General features: G+C 41.4%; 2 protein-coding genes across 7 annotated transcripts in view; one reads left to right on the top strand and one right to left on the bottom strand.

The window, feature by feature from the left end:
* The window catches only part of C7 (complement C7), a 34741-nt gene that overhangs the window by 12613 nt on the left and 3714 nt on the right, over window positions 1-18414 (top strand). For 2 of the 6 annotated variants that reach the window (XM_030471286.1, XM_030471291.1), the window contains 5 exons: window positions 268-459; window positions 2813-2909; window positions 7822-8006; window positions 10432-10604; window positions 14790-14981. In XM_030471286.1, coding sequence (XP_030327146.1) covers window positions 268-459; window positions 2813-2909; window positions 7822-8006; window positions 10432-10604; window positions 14790-14921 — 779 coding nt within the window. In that variant the 3' untranslated portion in view covers window positions 14922-14981. Of the gene's footprint in view, window positions 1-267; window positions 460-2812; window positions 2910-7821; window positions 8007-10431; window positions 11756-11786; window positions 12062-12895; window positions 12936-14789; window positions 15249-18414 lie in introns of those variants that run through there. The other 4 variants (XM_030471290.1, XM_030471288.1, XM_030471287.1 and 1 more) reach the window with 4 other exon arrangements.
* Window positions 16189-18414, bottom strand: part of C6 (complement C6) — a 33076-nt gene continuing 30850 nt past the window's right edge. Inside the window, exons 21-22 of the mRNA XM_030471285.1 lie at window positions 17819-17968; window positions 16189-16377 (exon numbers count right to left, since the gene is read on the bottom strand). The gene's annotated coding sequence lies outside the window, so the exon portion shown is untranslated. The remainder of the gene's footprint in view (window positions 16378-17818; window positions 17969-18414) is intronic.

Here is an 18414-nt window from a genome sequence, read left to right as displayed (position 1 = left end):
CATGGGTCCTAAGAACAGAGAAACCCTCCTCAAGCTAGGGTTGGACCTGCAGGCAGTAGGAGATTTTGTCACTCTGTCCCTTGTGTTGCACGTTTGACTGGTATGATGAGTTAGTATCCTGTGCTAACATGATTGATATGGTTCTACAGGAAAATCAGCTAATCTTACAATTCAATTTGTTAAGAAATTTAGGAGAAGGTAAATTATATGACTGCTTTCTGGAATCCGCTGATTCACTGTGGCTATCTCAAACGCTTCAATCTTTAGAAACTGCTTGTCTCCTTCCCGTCCTTGAGGGAGGCTTGCAAGGAGAGCCATGGAAACCTGTGTATGAGATCGGTGAGAGAATAACTCTGTCTTGTCCACATGGAATGCACTTAGAAGGGGCACATTCCATTTTGTGTGAGCCCAGTCTCAAGTGGTCTCCTGCCTTGAAGACTATCCAGTGCAAGAGACCAGGTAAGACATTGCAATCCTTGAAGTGCCATGCAGGAGTTTCTTTCCTGGACAGGCTATGGCTTATGTAGATAAGATATAGACAGAACTATAGCTGATATAGCAATAGAGAAGCCATGCTTATATCACCAGCAGGAAGCACAGAAAATGTGGGTGTGTGTTTTCTGTGGGCTGTTCAAAAAAGATGCCGTAAGACATTTCTTGTGAGGTTTTCTTATAGCTTTTTGCTTCCCACTCCCCTATTGCTATTAAGTATTGTCTCTAACAATATTTTAAGAGATTGCCTGGGGTGTATGCTGCCTATTCTGCTTCCCAAGTATGCTTTACCCTCCACCCATGTTGTTTAACACTACTACTGTGTAAGCCGCACCTCAGAGATACGGATTTGCTATCTGTAAGCTGATCCATGCACCACAGCATCTCATGGCAGATAAGGACAGAGCTAGATGACTCCTTTTGCTCATATGACATTCACACAGCTGATACGGAGTAAATCTCCAGGAACTGGAAGCAATGGGAAAATGCTGCTTCAAGTTCATGGTAACAGCTGTTTAAGCTCTGGGTTGATACTGGCAAGCACTGGCAGGGAAGGAAGTGGGCTGTATACCATACAGCAGCTGTAAGTCATCTTTTCCAGCTGTGGAAGGCAGATGAGGCTTTCTCTTTAGCACTCCTTTGATGCTCATCAGTGATATACAGGCATCCAAGTAACTTGCTGTTTCAAGCCAGTCACATCTTCACCCAAGGTCCCAGATGTTGTTATATCCCTGGGGAAACCCTTGCTTGAGGAAGACAGCCACTGCTGTAGAAGACTAGGCATGTGTCCTTCATTTCATGTCCATCTTCTTATCAGCCAACTGCTGCCTGAGGTTGCCTCACCTAGGGGAAGAGGCAGGTGACAGGCTTAGACCTCAAAAGGCAGTGACCCTGTGAGATTTCCAGTGTGAGTCATCTGCCGCTGTGTCATATTCACATGAAGTGTAAAGGATTTCATAAGGAATAACATAGCTGTACTTAAACAGCTCACTGCTGCTGAAGTGAAGTACCGGCGCTGAAGTATTGTTGCCAATTACTCCCTAGGCTTAGCCTTAGCGAGTGATTTTTCATCATTTTTTGTTACATCCTGTATTCAAATTCCAGTTAATAATTAGAAACAGTTTCAAATGCTTCCATCTTTAGAAAGAGCTTGTGCCTGGCTGTATGGGAACATTAAATTAGTACAAAAGGGTTGGTTGTTTTTTTTTAAAGAAAGAGGGACAACAGTTAGATTAGAACAACAGTTAAAAACTCCAAGAAATATGAGCTAAGAAGGGTAAAAATTAAGAAGATGTGTATACACAGACACAGTGGCACACATATATTTGGATGAGAATATTTAGTCAGCAATAGTGTCAGTAACAGTCAGCTATGCAACCAACAGCCCCAGTGATGGAGACAATGCAGGGACTTTTGGTGAAAATTTCCCCTCTGCATAAAGACAGGGTTATGCCTGCTGTCGGTATTGCAATCCTGTCTTTTTCGCTTAGCAGGTCTTAATCCATAAGGGAAGTGTTTGTTTGGGTTGTTTTTGTTTTTTTTTTTATAGGCAACAATATTCAGGAGTATTAAATTTGCATGTTAAAGTAGAAAGCTACAGACACGTAATCTGCAACACAAGTCAGGATAAAACTTTCTCAGAAAGTGTGTCTATACAGATTTAGCAAGGTCTTGCCATTACTTCCCAGAAATCTCCATAAGAATGTTTAGCAAAGACTGATTTAATTTTCAAGCTTGAAATATAACTCATCACTCAAAGAATAATACATGTGCTGTGATGAAAATTCCCCAAAAATCACTATTGCTTTTGTTTTTAAAGTTAGTGCAGATTGAGGATGAATGATGGAACTTGTAGTTTTCATTACCATCAGTGTATAAAGATATTCAGGTTCATATTTCTACATAGGACTTTGGAGCCTTAGCTTTCTTAGTGACAGAAGTGAAACCAGTAACTCCGAAACCTAATGATAAAGCTGTTACCAGCTATGATTCAGCACTGCTAAGTTCACCAGAGACAACCAGCTGCTGCAGAAAATAGGTGGATGTTTAAGCTTGAACACAGTACCTGTTTCCTTCCATCTGACTCATGACCTGTGGATAAATTATGTAACTGTAACTTTGCAAAATGAATCGTATCTTTTTAGTAGTGTTGATTCTTTCCATGCAGTAGATACTTTTAATGAACATGCAGGATGTGACTTTATGTCATGGTTGTATAAGTCAGTGCCTTTTAGGCTCAACTGATAGAATAATTTCAGAGAAGACCTTTAACAGCCTTTGTTTTCTGACCCTTAATAGCACTGTCTGTGTTCTACCTCAGTGCCTAGTGTGAAACCAGAAGTGACAGAGCCTAAATGTCAGCCATGGGAGAAAATACATCAGTCGCAATGTGTGTGCAAAATGCCCTATGAGTGTGGGTAAGTACAGGATGATTTTGGCAATGACTTTCTCACTTTATTCAAGACCAATTAAATTCCTTAAGTCTTCAGTTCATGACAGATGAGAAAGCTTTACTCACATAAGGAGGCATTGTATTTTGTTTGCTTTACAACTCAATGTCCTGTTCATCACTTACCTGCCTTGTCAAAGCTGTCAGTGGGTTTTAGCAGTGATGGAATTTGGTTGAATGAGAGAAGGAGAAGGCCTAATTTCAGCTCCACTTGATCTATGAAACAGATGGGAAAAGATAAAATGGTATTTTTAAGATTTAGAAGATTGAGGAAAAGTTAGAACAGAGGCCCTTGAGACATAAACCATCAGAGCAGTAAGGTAGTGAAATAAAACAGATTTCTTTCCTCTGCTGAGAGAATGGAGAGTTATGAAAGGCATAATAATCTAATCTTCCATTTATACAGCAGTTTGCACAGACCAGTCACATCACCTTTCCTGACCTCATAACTCACAGGCCAGAGTCTGCAATCCTGTTTGATTTAAGCCTGTATTCTGCAATAAGCAATGCAGGAGAAATGTAAGGAAATGAGTAACTCTCAGTTCTTTCCTAAACATAGAGGTAACAAGACTCCTGGGACCACCTGGTGCTGATGGCCAGACGTGTCAAAATGCTCAGCACATCTGCTCTGGTTTGGATAGACTGGATGAAGTCTCCTATAAAGTCATCACAGTGGGTGTGAGTTCCGGATGTGAAATCTGGCCAGGTTTATGTCATAGCAGGAGCTGAGCAGTTTGGAAACTCCAAACAAGTGATTATTGGTATCCAAGGATAACAGACCAAATTTTCTTATCCTTGCACAGTAGGAGCAAGAAATTTTGAAGTCTTCTCAAGTGACTCAAGGTAGCAGATCTTCTTAGTAGAGGATGTGTACTTTCCATCAGCCACATAGCTCAAGAGGGCCGTGTATGGTGACTGGTTCTAAACCCAAATTAGCACACTTTGAACATTTTAAAATTAAAATTGGTAGGCTTAGTTCAGGTTTTTTAGATCCACTGGGCACTTTCCCAGGGTCTGAGGCCGTTGTCCTGCATGCAAAGATAAGTGTCAGGTTTGTAATAACTGTGCTAAGACTATTCCTGTCCTTAAACAGCTAAATATTTTAAATAATCTGGTCCTACTCTTTTTGTCTCAAAACTCATTAAAGTGAGGAAACAGCCCCTCCTCTAGTTCATGGGTGTGATGAGATTAGTTACACAGAAGAGGAGTCCACAGTGGTAGGGAAAGCTTTGGGCAGAGTCACAATAGCCTTGGAAGTTAAATGAATTACATTCACTTATGCATTCAGGCTTCAGTTATAATTAATCTGCTACTTGCCTGTTTCTATTTTTTATAATTATGTTCAAAATGGCAGGAAGATAGATAACAGTCATTTCTGTTACCTGATGCTATCTTTTTAACTCTGTCTTGAAATAACACATCTAATAATAGAAGGATAAATCATTAGCTGTCAAAGGAGACCAATCTGCCAGCCTCTAAGGCTGTAGAAGTAAGGCATGTAAGCAGATCTTGGTCCTTCCTCAGAGACCAGAAGTAACTTGGCTTGCTTTGCTGTGGCAATGACTTTCAGCAGCAGCCTCTGCTCAGAAGAGTGCTGGAAACAAGAGTTCATGAGCGAATTCGGGAGTCAGACCCATCATAGATCCTTTCAGTTTCCAAGACTAGCAACTGAGACTTCCCAGGACAGCACAAGTACCCCAACAGGCTGGTGAGGGGTAATTTGTTGCTCATGATGTGGTGCCTTAGGCTACATCTACCCTCATCAGTTAGAGAAAGAATGATTCTGGGTACCAGAACTTCTAAACTGCTAAAGCAGCTCCTGGTAAAGCTTTGGCAAGGGTCAACTCCAGGATAATTCCCAGGCACAGCACAGGAGTTACTAAGGTCAGGACCATTCCAGTCTGATGCAGTCCTCATCTTTTAGGGGCAAAGAGAGTTTAACAGTCCAGACACCAGCTATTCTGTGTGAATTTGCCCTTGTGAAGGGAAGAGGTCAGAGCACAGTTAGTGTATTAATACAGATCTGTGGTAGCTAAAGACTATCTCCACAGTGAAACATGAGATTTGATAATTTTTAAGTATTAGTCCTTCTTTTTTACTCTGTGTAGCACCTATGTCTCTCCTAAGAGTTCTTGGCCTGTTTTATATTAAAACTTATGGTCTCGAATACAATTTCAGAAGTTAAAATGATTTCCAGCATGTTGAATTTTTCAGTTTTTAATTTCACCAAAAGTTGCCTGCCTCTCATTGTAGGTGAAAGGGAGAGAAGGTATTTGCTGTCTTACATATGCTATTCCATTTCTCATAATATGTGCTTTAGTAAAAGCTTGTTGTTATCCAAGCCTTCTTTTTCAGGTAAAAGGTATTGAATTTCTCACATTCATTTTACACAAAGATTCTTGCTTGCCTCTTAATAATTTTTCTGGCACTGTCGTGATGCTCCCAGCCCTGTAATGGATGCAAATTTCTCTTATGGGTACAGATTATCCCTCGTTTTTCTTACGCATCTAAACATGTTGATTTCCACTGGCTTTCTCCCAGCTGCCCCAGCTGTAGCAAACACGGGAAGAGCTTTCAAGACACTTTGAGGGATTATACTGTAGCAAGAAATTGGCAACATGGACCATGAGCTCCAGGCTTTAACCTTTGGAATCTGGTTGAATCAGCCTCCTTCCTCTCTTTTGGGTGTTGCTAAGGTGCAAAGCAGAGAGATTAGTGCACTTGTGTCTGGCCTTAATCTTTTCAGCTAAATTACGCAGCCTTGTGTACAAAATTTTGACCTCAAGACTCAGATATTGAGATTTATCACTCAGGCAAATAAAGAAGGCCTCTGAACAACTTACAACAACTTAATTACAGATTAGATGTTTTCACTGGATCACACTTGTTCTTCCAAACTGAAGGTGATATTTAAAGATGTAGTTTTTCTTACACCTGTCGGTAAGGATAACTTTCACACTACAAATCAGTGCACGCATGGGTTGTGCAGCCAAACGAGTAAACGGTATAATGCAGACAAATGCACAGGCCTTTATCAGATGCTAAGTGCTGCATATTGGCTGGGGTTAATTTTCTTCACAGTACCTAGTATGGGGCTGTGTTTTGGATTTGTGCTGGAAACCGTGTTGATAATACAGATATGTATGTTTTAGTTACTGCTGAGCAGTGCTTACGCAGAGTCAAGGCCTTTTCTGCTCCTCACCCCACCTCACCAGAGAGGAAGCTGGGGGTGCACAAGGAGTTGGAAGGGGACACAAATCCCAACTGACCCAAGGGATATCCCACACCATATGATGTCATGCTCAGCATATAAAGAAGAATAAACTGGGAGGCATTCAAAATGATGGTGTTTGTCTTCTCAAGTAACCATTATGTGAGGGAGCCCTGCTGTCCTGGTGGGGATGGCTGAACACTTGCCTCCCTATGGGAAGTGGTGAATTAGTTCCTTGGTTTGCTTTTCTGTAAAGTTAGCTATTTTGGGAGTCTTCAGAACCATCTCTCAGAGAACCATTTCCAAAGCTTGGAGCAGACACTTTTCTTCAGTGTCCTATTTGTAGACCAAAACCAACTTCCTAAGTCCCTGGGGAAACAAACAAACAAACAAACAAAACCCCTAAACACTCGGCCAACAAATGAGCAAGGTTTGAGTCAGGACTTTCTTATTAGACTTCCTTCTTCCAAATCCCTCTTCCATACTTTGACAAGCCACTTTCACAGGGAGTTACCCTTCCCTTCAGTTAGCCTTCTAAAGCTCATTAGGGCCATTTGCCTGCTCCTCATCAGCCTCTCCTCACCACCAAACACCTGTTTAGCTGAGATTGACCCTCAGAACTGACCCATTAGACACTAAAAGTTTCTGTGGGAGTGTTTGTGAGCTCGAAAGGGGGACCTATGCTGAAAATAAACCTTTGGGGCTGTATTTCAATGCTCTCCATCCCCTGGGAGCGTGTCTCTCCTCTCTCCTGCACAATGCCTTACCTGTGGCTGTAACGTGCACCCAGGAGATGCCAAGCATGCCCTGCTCCAGAGAGGCACTTTTTTTGTTCACATCACACAGATGCCACTGATTGCATTGAGAACAGGTGGAGAAGCTTGGGATTTAACATTAAAGTGCAGAAATAATGGAACGGCTGTTTTCTCCCCTCCTACACTTAAGCATGGAACACAAATGATGACAACTTCCTGGAACTGTCCCCAAAGCAAACACTGTTTAAGGTTTAGCTTTTGCAGGTGTTAGAACAATATCTGAATGTCAAGAAATAAACAAACAAAGTCCCCTGATAAATAGAGCAGATTTTTCATAAATTTTTTGTGGAGATATATGAGGATTTCCAGAAATATCTTTGTCTCTGATGTTGGATCATAACATTTTATTTAGTAAAAGCTGAGGCTTTTAAAGAACAGCAGAGAAAAGGTCTTTAAGTATATTCTAATGTCTTGCAATTAAGAAACAGTTACAAAATATTTTAATATATGTGCCCATGTGTATATATCATTATATGTATATGGAATATTTTCTGTGTATCTACTTAGGTGTGTGCATGTGTAGTATATTAGAGAATAATGGAGGTCTGAATTCTTTTTAACTAAAGTCTTGCTCTCATTGCTACTGAGCTCAATGGCAAATACCAAGCAATATTCCTCTCCTTTTGAGGGGACAGATCCTGACTCTGCTAACATGTAGCATCCTTTGGAAAAGAAAGGAGTCTGAATTATTCACGTGTCTATGTCTCAAGTTCCCTTGCTGCGCTCCTAGGATATACTTCAATGAACAGGGAAGTTGGAAGTGGGTCCTAAATGTTTTCCACTTCCTCAGGTCTTTTCAAGAGGTACCAAGATAAAGCACATGTAAATAGCTCGATCCCTGCTTTTGTTTCCAGTCCTTCCCTGGACACCTGTGCTACAGATCAAAGAACCAAGAGAAACACACATTTAACTGTTTGCAAGATCCATGCCTTGGAGTGCATGGGCAGAAAATATTCTCTTACTGATGCAGAAAACTGCAAAATACCTCAGGCAGCTGAGACATCATGTGGATTGTGCCGTCCATGGGAAAAATGTGATGGTAAGAGGTTCTTTGCAATTATAAGCAAGAACTGTTATATGACCAAAATGAAATGTTTTTCCCCAGTTACACACTAGCTGTAGGTCTATCCAAGCTAGATATCTCCAGTTCTTCCCAGAAGCATCAGCATGACTAAGCTGGTTCAAACCATCAGCCCAGGGTTTGGTGTCCAGTCATGGCAGGAATCTCCAACCATGGAAAAGAAAACCCCACAGGATATTGTAACAAAGTGCACTATCTACAGGAAAAGCTTATTCCTAGTCCCTGTAAGCGAGTTACCTTATTGATCCTCTGGAATTCTGGGGTGAAACCCTTGCCCTCCTCTTTCTTCACTGTATCCACCTGTTTTAAATTCCTTAACACAGCAATTGTGGGAGCTCTTACTGCCCACAGGAATCCTTTCCTGAAATTTACTGAGTAGTCCCCCTAGCAGTATCTTGTGACAAGGAATTGAATGTCTTACTCTACACTAGCTAGGACAGCCACTTACTTTTGTTTGTACTTCAGTGCCTATCTCCAGTTTCTCATATTATGATCAAAGGTGAGTATCTCTTCCCTCAGAGGAAATAGTCCCAGTCTTTTGCAATCTGTCTGCAGTGGAAGTTTTCAGATTCCCTGATCTAATTTCCCTGAGTGTCCTACACTACATTGCATTTAATGGAGGGTTGCCAGAAATGGGAAGATAAAGAAGTAAATTGGGTTTTCAGAAGTGCCCCAGATAGAGGCAGTTATTGTCATATTTTGAAAATAAAAAAGATTACTTGATAGGGAGTTCACCTATTTTGTCTAACAGGGTTGAACAGAGGAAAATAATAAAAAAAAGATAATCAAAACTGGCTGGAGCTTCAGCAGAGACAAATACAGGCAAAAAAAGCACCCCAAAAACATACAATACCAGAACAAAGACATAGTTATGAAAAATGAATCTCAGATGGGACCTTCTTCTTATCTGATTATTGAGCTGTTGTCACTGATAAAATTACACACATTTATTTGTAGTACTAGATTTTTTGATCTTAGTGAAACTGCCTGTATGTAAATAAAGATACCAGTTGTAAGTGTTGGAATGATCAGTTCATCGCTGTCCAAAGACAGATCGCTCATCTTACATGTTCTCTGGACTCTGGAACAATAGCTATATGAGCCGGTTCAAGTAGTAGCATCAGAGAAGACTTTGAGAGCAACATCTCAGGGATCTTTTCCCACAAGCACGATCAGCCTCTCCGAGCAGAGGAAGCCCCAGCAGTGCACCACTTGTTTCCACTTCTAGTTTTTGAACTGAACCTGAATATCAGCTGATGTTAGTTCTGGTAAGGAAAATAATTATAGAATCATAGGGTGGTTTGGGTTGCAAGGCACCTGTGAAGGATTCCAATCCCCTGCAATGAGCAAGGACAGGTTGCTCAGAGCCCTGTCCACCCTGACCTTGAATGTTTTCAGGGATGGAGCATCTCTGGGCAACCTGCTCTCTTGGCAACCTGCTCTGGTATTTCACCACCCTCATCATAAAAAATTCTTCCTTATATATATTCTAAATCTACCTTCTTTTGGTTTTACACCATTACCCCTTGTCCTATTGCTTCAGACCCTGCTAAAATGTCTATCCTTATCTTTCTTAAAAGCCCCCTTTAAGTACTGGAAGGCCACAATACATTCTCTCTGGAGCCTTCTCTTCTTCAGCCTGAACAACTACAGCTCTCTGAGACTGCTGGTCCTCTAGTACAGCTTCTTGGCTTCTGTTCCTTTAATCATAGACTCATAGAATCATAAAATCATGAAATTATAGAACCATAGAATAATTTGGGTTGTGAGTGACCATCTAGTCCACTCCCTTCCTGCAATAAGCAGGGACGTCTTCAATTACATCACATTTCTTAGAGCCCTGTCCAACCTGACCTTGAATGTTTCCAGAGATGGGACATCTGCTACCTCCCTGGGAAACCTGCTCCAGTGTTTCTCCACACTCATCATAAAAAATATATCTAGTCTGAATCAACTTGCTTTTAGTTTAAAACCATTACCCCTTTTCCTGTTGCTACAGGCCCTACTCAAAGGTCTGTCCCCATCTTTCTGCCCATGGCAGGGAGGTTGGAACTAGATGATCTTAAGGTCCTTTCCAACCCTATTCTATGATTCTTATAAGTACTTCTTTAAGTATTGAAAGGCCGCAATAGGGTTTCCCCTGAGCCTTTTCTTCTCCAAACCGAACAGCCCTAACTCTCTCAACAGGACCTCAGAAGGAAGGTAGTCCAGCTTTCTGATCATTTCTGTGGCCTTCCTCTGGACCCATTCCAACAGAGCCATGTCTTTCTTGTACCCTCCAGAAAGTTGCTGTCAATCCTGCAGTTTTGCTGTGAATATTTTAGTCTGGTTTCTGTTGAGTTGGCTGCCATCCTGAGTGTTTTTCCTATGTGCTTTTGCTTAGCGCAATCGAACAGCTGTGTTTGTGATGAAGATGAGCCATGCAAGGGTGGAGGCATCCAGATCTGTGCTGAAGTGAGTGGCTCTGCTGCCCATCGGACCATGACCGAGTGTGAGGCTGGGTGGCTCAGATGCCAGGGGGAGACTGTCACCCTTGTCAGCATAAGGCCCTGTGAGGTACAAAGCAAATAAGATATGTTATGGTTCATTTTGCTTGTTGCCATGGGATGTGTCAAAATGCGTCGACTCTTGGGCAGGATATACTTCAAACTTTGCTCTACCAAATGTAAGCTCTGCTGTGAAGTCCTCTGCAGCTGATGAGAGTGTGCATTGCTTCTGGTTGGCTCTGACTAAGGGCTTGAGGCTCTTCATTAGGCAGAGCTGCACTCGCCACTACTGCTCATGACAGGGCTCTTGCTTAGGCCCCGGACTTAGCACTGCAAGCTTACTTCACATTTTCATCAGAGTTAGAAAATATTGCTGAATTGTAACTGCCAAAATAGCACTTATAGTGATGGATTACAGTGTCTAACATTGTAAATACATTTTTCTTAAAGTCATACAAACGTATGCATCCACCAAGTACATTTAGATTAAAAAAAAAAAAAAAAGAAGAAGCTTTACAGAGTAAAAGACATACGATTCTTCTCTTTTAATAAAGTATCTCCTTCTTACTGTGTCTTATTCAGTGGAGCAAACAGTATGAACAGTATTGAACCTGTTGTTGAGCCTGAAGCTCTTAAAGGTCAACACAATGTGCGTTAATAGTAAAGCCAGCTTTAAGTAATGAGAAAACTTGCAGTTTCTTGCGCATTGAACCATTGAACCAATGAAAATCACCATTTTACGTTGTCATCTCTATCATCTTGAGCTACATCTGTAAGCACAGGTATCTCAATTGCATTTATGTTTGTGCCAAGACCAGTTTGCTTACAGACCATTGCACACAAAAGGCTTCCACCACACAAAACTTTCTCAAAGGCAGCTATCAGGGAAAGTGTATCCTGGAGGTACCTTTGGAAAATCTCCTGCCACTGTTCCTGGATAAAAGAAGTCTCTTACACTCTTTCCTTACACAGCTAGGCATGCTGTCTAGCATAGTCAGACAGTGACATCTTTGCTCACATATGGTGTACCCTGCAAATCTGTTTGGGTACCTGTCCTGATAGTCCTATCACTTCTGACTATTTTCAGATGCAAACAAGGGCAAAGAGCTGTATAGCAAGTGGGTGATCAAGCAAGTGCAGTACTATCAGCAGGAAGCCTGCGTGCTTTTAAAGCGACAGATTTTATTTCTCACTATCAATAAATACCTACCAGATAAATCATCTCTCTTTATTATCGTGTTTGTACCTGTAGCTTCCCCACATAATTCCTGTGCTCAGCTGGAACAGCTTTGCTCTCCATGGTGTTGGCAATGAGGATTAAGACAGAGCAGGAGCTACACGCTTTGCCTTGGAGATTCCTTCTCCTTGGGGAAGCTATATTGGTTGCCATCATGCTAATAGAAAAGACCTCCTAACCTTTATGCCATCCGGAACTTAATGACACTTTTTTGTTTTTTGAGCAAATCATAAATATTTGTGAAGATCTTATAGGTGAAAACAAGTAGAATAAAAGCCAAATGAATTTGATCAGTTATTTTCTCTTTATGATTTGCTCAGGAGTATCATGTTTGGAGAGCAGACAGGTGTTTGCCCCGTAGTTACTACCAACTCTTCTGTCCACAATTTCTAGCCTTTTTCTTGGGGCAACTGGGACAACATGTGATTGGACCATGAGCCCACTGGGTACCTTCCATAGCTGCTGGAGGCAAGAGAGAATCACCTGGAAATTTCCTGATAGGTAACACATAAAAATAGTGACTTGGTGATTCATGTCTTCAAACATAGGGAAATGCAGAAATCCAGCACAAGCCTTTAAGAAATATTGAGAATTCCTGATTAAGAAACAGTTCAACACCCAATAAGGTCGCCTGATAATCATCTTCATACATCAGTAGGAACAGATCTCTGCATCCATAAAATAAATTAGTTAGAGATAAGACAGACAAAATATTAATGAAGGCTGCATTTAAAATACTTCAGTCCCTGACGTCTCTGTTCATCTGACCCATCTAAATCTTCACAGGGATCCATATTTTATCCTTTTTCTTTATAATTACTCACTCCATCTTTTCCCCTCCTGCTTCTCAGCCCAGCCAGCTCCGTCCCTGTAGACCTCATAGGCCCTTTTCCTCTCACTGCCTGCCTGCAGGTGTCCAGCAAAGATCTGCTTCCCTTCCTGCTGTGACACTGCAGTCCTTTCTCTGCCTGACTTCTGCCACATACTGTCTTCAGTCTTGTATTTTTCCCAGGTCAGAAAGCACTTCAGTTTCATCATCTTTTCTGGAAATCTGAGGACATCTGACAGCATTTTAGAACAGACGTAATTCCTTTTTTTTCTCTTTTTTTTTTTTAAACAACCAGCTGACTGTCTAATGCTGCTTGGGCAGGAGGAAGAAGTAAGGTGAGTAGGTAGAAGTTTTCTTCAAAGCAGTATGACTGTTTGTTTAATGAAGGAAAACCAGGTTCATGCAGGACCAGTGGCTGGGATGACAATCTGTCCAACTATTCATTCATCCCTATAGTGTGTACATCTGCTGGCCATAATTTGGCCCTTTCAGTTTGGAAGCATCCCCTGTCACTCTTGTGCATCTCATCACCGTACTCTTCTTAAACTAAAAAAGAACTGCAGGACATTTTTTCTTAGTGATAAAGCAAAAATTTATCACTAAGATAAATTAGTGATTTATGGACTGGTGAACCCCTTTGTTTTACCTGAACTAAATGACCACATGCTTCTTTTAGGTAAGCCACATCACGATGTGTCAGGATACTTGGGAGGAGTAAGATATTAGATGACCTGAGTTTTGGGCAGCTGAACTGTGAAGAGCAGAAATAGAGAGCTGCAGAACACTCCCGTGGCACACAACAGGCTTTTATGGGAACTGGGCTCTTTCGAGCTGCTGAGAGCCTTGCTTTCACATTTCTGAGTCAGTGGTATCAGATCCAATGAGACCTGCAATGCATATATGTCCCAACAGGGAGCATCTTAATGTTCATTCAGTATCTGCCCCTGTTGTCAGTGAGATAAGATACTCCCAGGGACATGTAGAAGGACCAACAGTTTCATATATTGTGTGAAGAGAGAAGGAAAAATAATGGAGAAAACTCACAGCAGGCTGGTAAATTTTTGCAAATTACATTCAACTAAAAAAAATATTATCCTGTAAGTAGCTGCTGAGAGACAGAAACCAATTGGGAAATTAAGTGATGCTGTGGCAGATTAAATTTCACTCAGATCTAGGTAAGGTACACTTATTATCCACACTGAAGAGCCAGACCCATGGGATCATCTGAGGCTAGTGACTTGGAAGATACCATCACAAACTGCTCAGTAAAAAGGCTTATCTGATGTAGAGCAGCAGGTAAAAGGACAGAGCTATAAAACAGTAATGCTGAAAAAATTCCTCCTAGTTAACACTATTTGGTAAACAGTACCAGCATGTGGAGTGACATTCAGCCTTGGTTGCTTCCTTGCAAAAAGTGGTCTCCTGAGCAGCAGCACTATCAAGATCTGGTTTTGTAGGAATATATTTTTTTTTATAGATTCTCTAATTAATAAGAAAGAGTCTACACTGCATCCTTTCCCTTGGGGAAGACACAGGAGAGATCTTCCTCTACTCAGCTGCCTATATTCATGAAAGATACTAAAAAAATAATACCTTCGGGATGTCTAACCTTCAGTTACATGTTAAAAGGTAGACATCAGGCTCAAATACTGTTGAAGAAGGGACAACACGGATAGAGTCCTTCTTAAATAGCCCTGTAATAGCCTCCCTTTCTGAAAAATGCTAAGCTAGAAAAGAAAGAAGGAGGTGATCCAGAAGAAAAAGTGGGAAGGCTACAGCGGGACTGGCACAAAGCAGTAGTCACCCCAGGTTAAGCATAAGACATGGAATATTTCCAAGCAGAACAGACAAGGACCTACCAGAAACAGGAAAAAAAAAAAAGCTTCTCTGATGTACCTTTTCCTAATCTGGGAGCAGCAAATTAATACTTTAAGAGTGACAGACATTTTGTCTTCCTATACATGGGAGAAGCTTCCCAACTTGCTCCCCAGTGGGAGCCTACCTGCTTGGAAAAGATACCAGTGTGCATTTGGAGACTAACTGAAGGAGGACATGTCCACCAAGCTAATAATAGTAGCACTAATTGTATGAGCTATTTCTTTTTCACTGGAGACTGTGTGTTCCTGGTGTGCTTCTCATGACTCCTTGAGCTCACACCTGGCACCTAAAGGTATCCTCCACCTTTTTAGGGTGAGAAACATGTGGAGCAAGAGGCTGTGGTTCCTGAAGCACTTTCTGGTCTTCAGCCTGGACAGGAACCTCCCAGATGTAAATGGATTAGCAGTTTAATTCCCTGCCTAAAGCAAACCATCCCTAACTAAACCAAAAATGCTTTGAAGAAAACGTAACTTGAAAACATTAAAAAGCTGGTGTAAATAACATTTACAAGGTATGTTATTCCCTGCCACTGAAAAGTAATTTTTATTTCTTGTTCTGTTACTGTCTTCTTTAGACAGCTTTGGCCAAGCTCACTTCTACCCCATACCTGTTCTTGTAGGGCTTAATTTGCTGTTTTCCCTCACTTGCCAGTTCATAACCTGATGAAACACATTTGCAATGTCTCTGGGGACAGATCTTTATACCTGATGATTTCGTCGATTGCTTTCAGCCTGGGAGCTGTTGCATTACTGCTTTATGTATTCTTTCTCCAGCCCCAGTAAAAGCTTAATCAATAACCTCCTGCCCTGGTCATGTCACCATCTAAAGCCTTTGCATCACCATATTCATAACATTATTACAGACCAGCTCCACCACACTGTGGCTCTGCCAAATTTTTCATTGTGATGAACCATCACTGTAAATAACAGCTGAGTCATTACTGCATATGGCAGGAGGCACAGGAATATAAGCTGCTATTAATTTATTTCTCTCTCTCTTGCAAAACACCAAAGAGTTGTCTCTGACCAGCAGGAAGGATGATGCTGGCACCCTGGATCTTCTGGTCAAACTCAGGAGACATGTTAACTGCTCTGGGCTCAGCTCCCTTGCACATGTTCCTCAGGCAGCTGTTTTCATTTCTTGGTCAAGGGTCAGTGGGCAGAGTCCTGCCCCACAGCAGGCAAGAGAAAACTATCAACTCACCTTAGCACTCCTCCAAATGTATTTTTAGTATAGTCAAGACTCTAAGAACTGTATTAAATATGAATATACAAAATTTAGCAAGAGGGAAGCAGTGACAAACAGCCTGCAAATGGTGCTTTTGAGTGTTTTTAGCCAGACTAGATCACTAGCTGCTGGTAAAGCAAAGTCATGATTTAATATTTTACTGCTGACAGCAATTACACTGAGACTTTTACAGTGATTGTAGTATTCGCTTCCAGAATAATTACACCATGTGTGATGCTACCTGAGCTTGCTTGTGCTACAGGCCTTCTTGATCTAAAGGCAAACGACAAAAGCAAGCAATGTTCTTATATTTTGAGAACTGTTGCTCAGGTGATCAAATCTTATGATGAGGAGAGCTATGTAAGTACTGTCACATGCATAAAGCAGGTTATAGCATTCTGATTATGCAATTAGTCCAGGCACATGTAGCAGCAAAGCATGCTGCAAATCCTCTCCAAATAGAAAAAGACACCAAGGCTGGCATTTCTTGAGAATGGATTTATTTGGATCATCTCCCAGGACATGTACATGCTGATATCTCCTGAAAACAGGGTTGCCATCTTTGTTTCAGTACTTACCACTGTTCTCAGCACACAAATATTGGATATTGTCTTTCTACATGAAGCTGCCACCAAGATGCAATCAGACTGCTTCTAATCCTTGGAATACTGGCTGAAGCAAGAGGAATAGGTGTTGTGACTCTCAGTGGGAAAATTTGGGGGACATCTATAGAATAATTGGATTTTTACGCTTTTTTCCTTCTCTACTTTTCCTCTACTGGATTTTATGGAAGCTCACCAATAGAATGCCTTTCCAAGAAGGCCAAATCCCCATAAGTCTTGAAGATGGTCTTTAGGCTGTGCATATCTACTCTCCCTGCTCTTTAAGCTGTCTAGACACTGATACCCTGATCTGGGGACCATGTAACTGCACTAGGATAATACAGTGGCTAAGCTAATAAGCCTATGGGGAGATCAGAATGGATTAACTTGGGCACAGGGCTGTGCTTTGAAACTTCAGCCAGCTTTCAGACTGAGAAGAGGTGGCACAAATACAGAGCCAGGGACAGCAATGCCAGCCACAAATGCATCCAGCAAGGACTGGCTGCTTGTGCTGTTTTGCTGCTGCACTCAAGATGCTTCTCAATATTTACAAGTCTTGTTGATTTTAGAGAGGACATATATCATAAGGCTAAAAAATAAGCAGAAGTCCTGACATTGAGTTTGCACTACTGGGGGAATGATTAAGCCTTTGGTGAATTCACTTTGTTGTGCATGCTTATATATGCAAGCTAGCTGCAGTCTAAATGGGGACTGCAACATCCATGGCTGTATCAGTGATGGGAGCATGCGGTTGTGTTGGCCAGTGCTAAAGCATTTTCAATCCCTCCAGTAAATGTGTGTTTTTGCACATGTTTGCAGACACATACCTGCACACACCCCCAAGCACACCCACCAAGCCAGTAAGGGATGCAGCCACTACCCAGCTTTTTCTTGGCAGGGCTCTGCACATTGTGTCAGCCAAGAAAAATTTCACATTTACAGGAAAACCCACTGCTGTTCTCACCCTGTTACACAGTAAATAAAAGCGTTGCACAGCAAATGTTGACACAGTAATTCACAGAGGAATTTCACAGGCAAAACAACCATGTATGCACAGATGCTAACAAAATAACCCATGATTTCACATGCACTTGGTAAGAAATGATTGCCTTGCAAACTAACCAAGGATATGAGATGATTATCATGAATCATCTGATACCACCAGGTATTGTACTAAGCAGGTTTAACTTAAGAGAGCTTGAAGGAACATACAGAGTTTTGCTTGAGGTTTCAGCCAATACTGAAAAAATATCTCCATTTCTTAAAGTTTCCCAGCCCCATTTAGAGATCCCAAATGACCGAAACACTACTGCCAAGTTTTATTTACATTTCAAAAAGTGGAACATTTTTCTGGCCATGAACAGTGACCCTTTGGACTGTTGTGTGTCCCTGGTGCATGCTAGAGAGTTTTAAAACAGATACAGTCATGAGAATAAAGTAAATCAAGTCTATGAATTCCTGGAAAAGAGAAAATAATCAGAGCTTATAACAGTAAATAAAACTGGACAGACCTCATTTTACAATCCCAGAGGCAAAGGGGTATGGGTCAGTTCACATGGAGCCAGCTAACCCCATGCCACCAAACACGATTGTCTTGTTGGAGACAGTCCTTGGCCCATGTGAGTGGTGGAATTGGGCCCAAATGCTCTTCCAGGGGAGGACTAGCTGAAACAAACCAAAACCATGTTTAATAATTCAGCAGGGAGGATAATCATGTACCCTTTCCTGAAACCATGACCTGGCCCCCTTCAATTTAAGCAGACACAACCGGGCTGCTCGACAGGGGACAGAAATGCCAGCAGTGACCCCACTCTGCTGCTTCTAGGGAGTCAGGATTAAAAACATTTTGCTCACAATATATCCTGAACAATGAAATTTTAAGCACAATTGCTTTATAAAGTAACTGTTCCTGATATAATTCCAGGAAATTAGCCCATTGCTAAAGCTCAACTCTAAAGTGCTATTTATTTGTTAGATTAGTTTTATTTCTTGGGTGATTGCTGTTAATAACAGCAGCTCCCAGAATGGTTTCATAAGATAAGTGCTTACTTGCCAGACTCATCTCTACCTTTCAAACCTCTGCAAATGAAATCAGCAAATCATTATA

The sequence above is a fragment of the Strigops habroptila genome, chromosome Z (genome assembly GCF_004027225.2).
Source record: "Strigops habroptila isolate Jane chromosome Z, bStrHab1.2.pri, whole genome shotgun sequence".
In the NCBI taxonomy this organism is placed as follows: Eukaryota; Metazoa; Chordata; class Aves; order Psittaciformes; family Psittacidae; genus Strigops; species Strigops habroptila.
The sequence above is the reverse complement of the archived record's forward strand: the minus strand, read 5'-3'. Positions and strand labels throughout refer to the sequence as shown.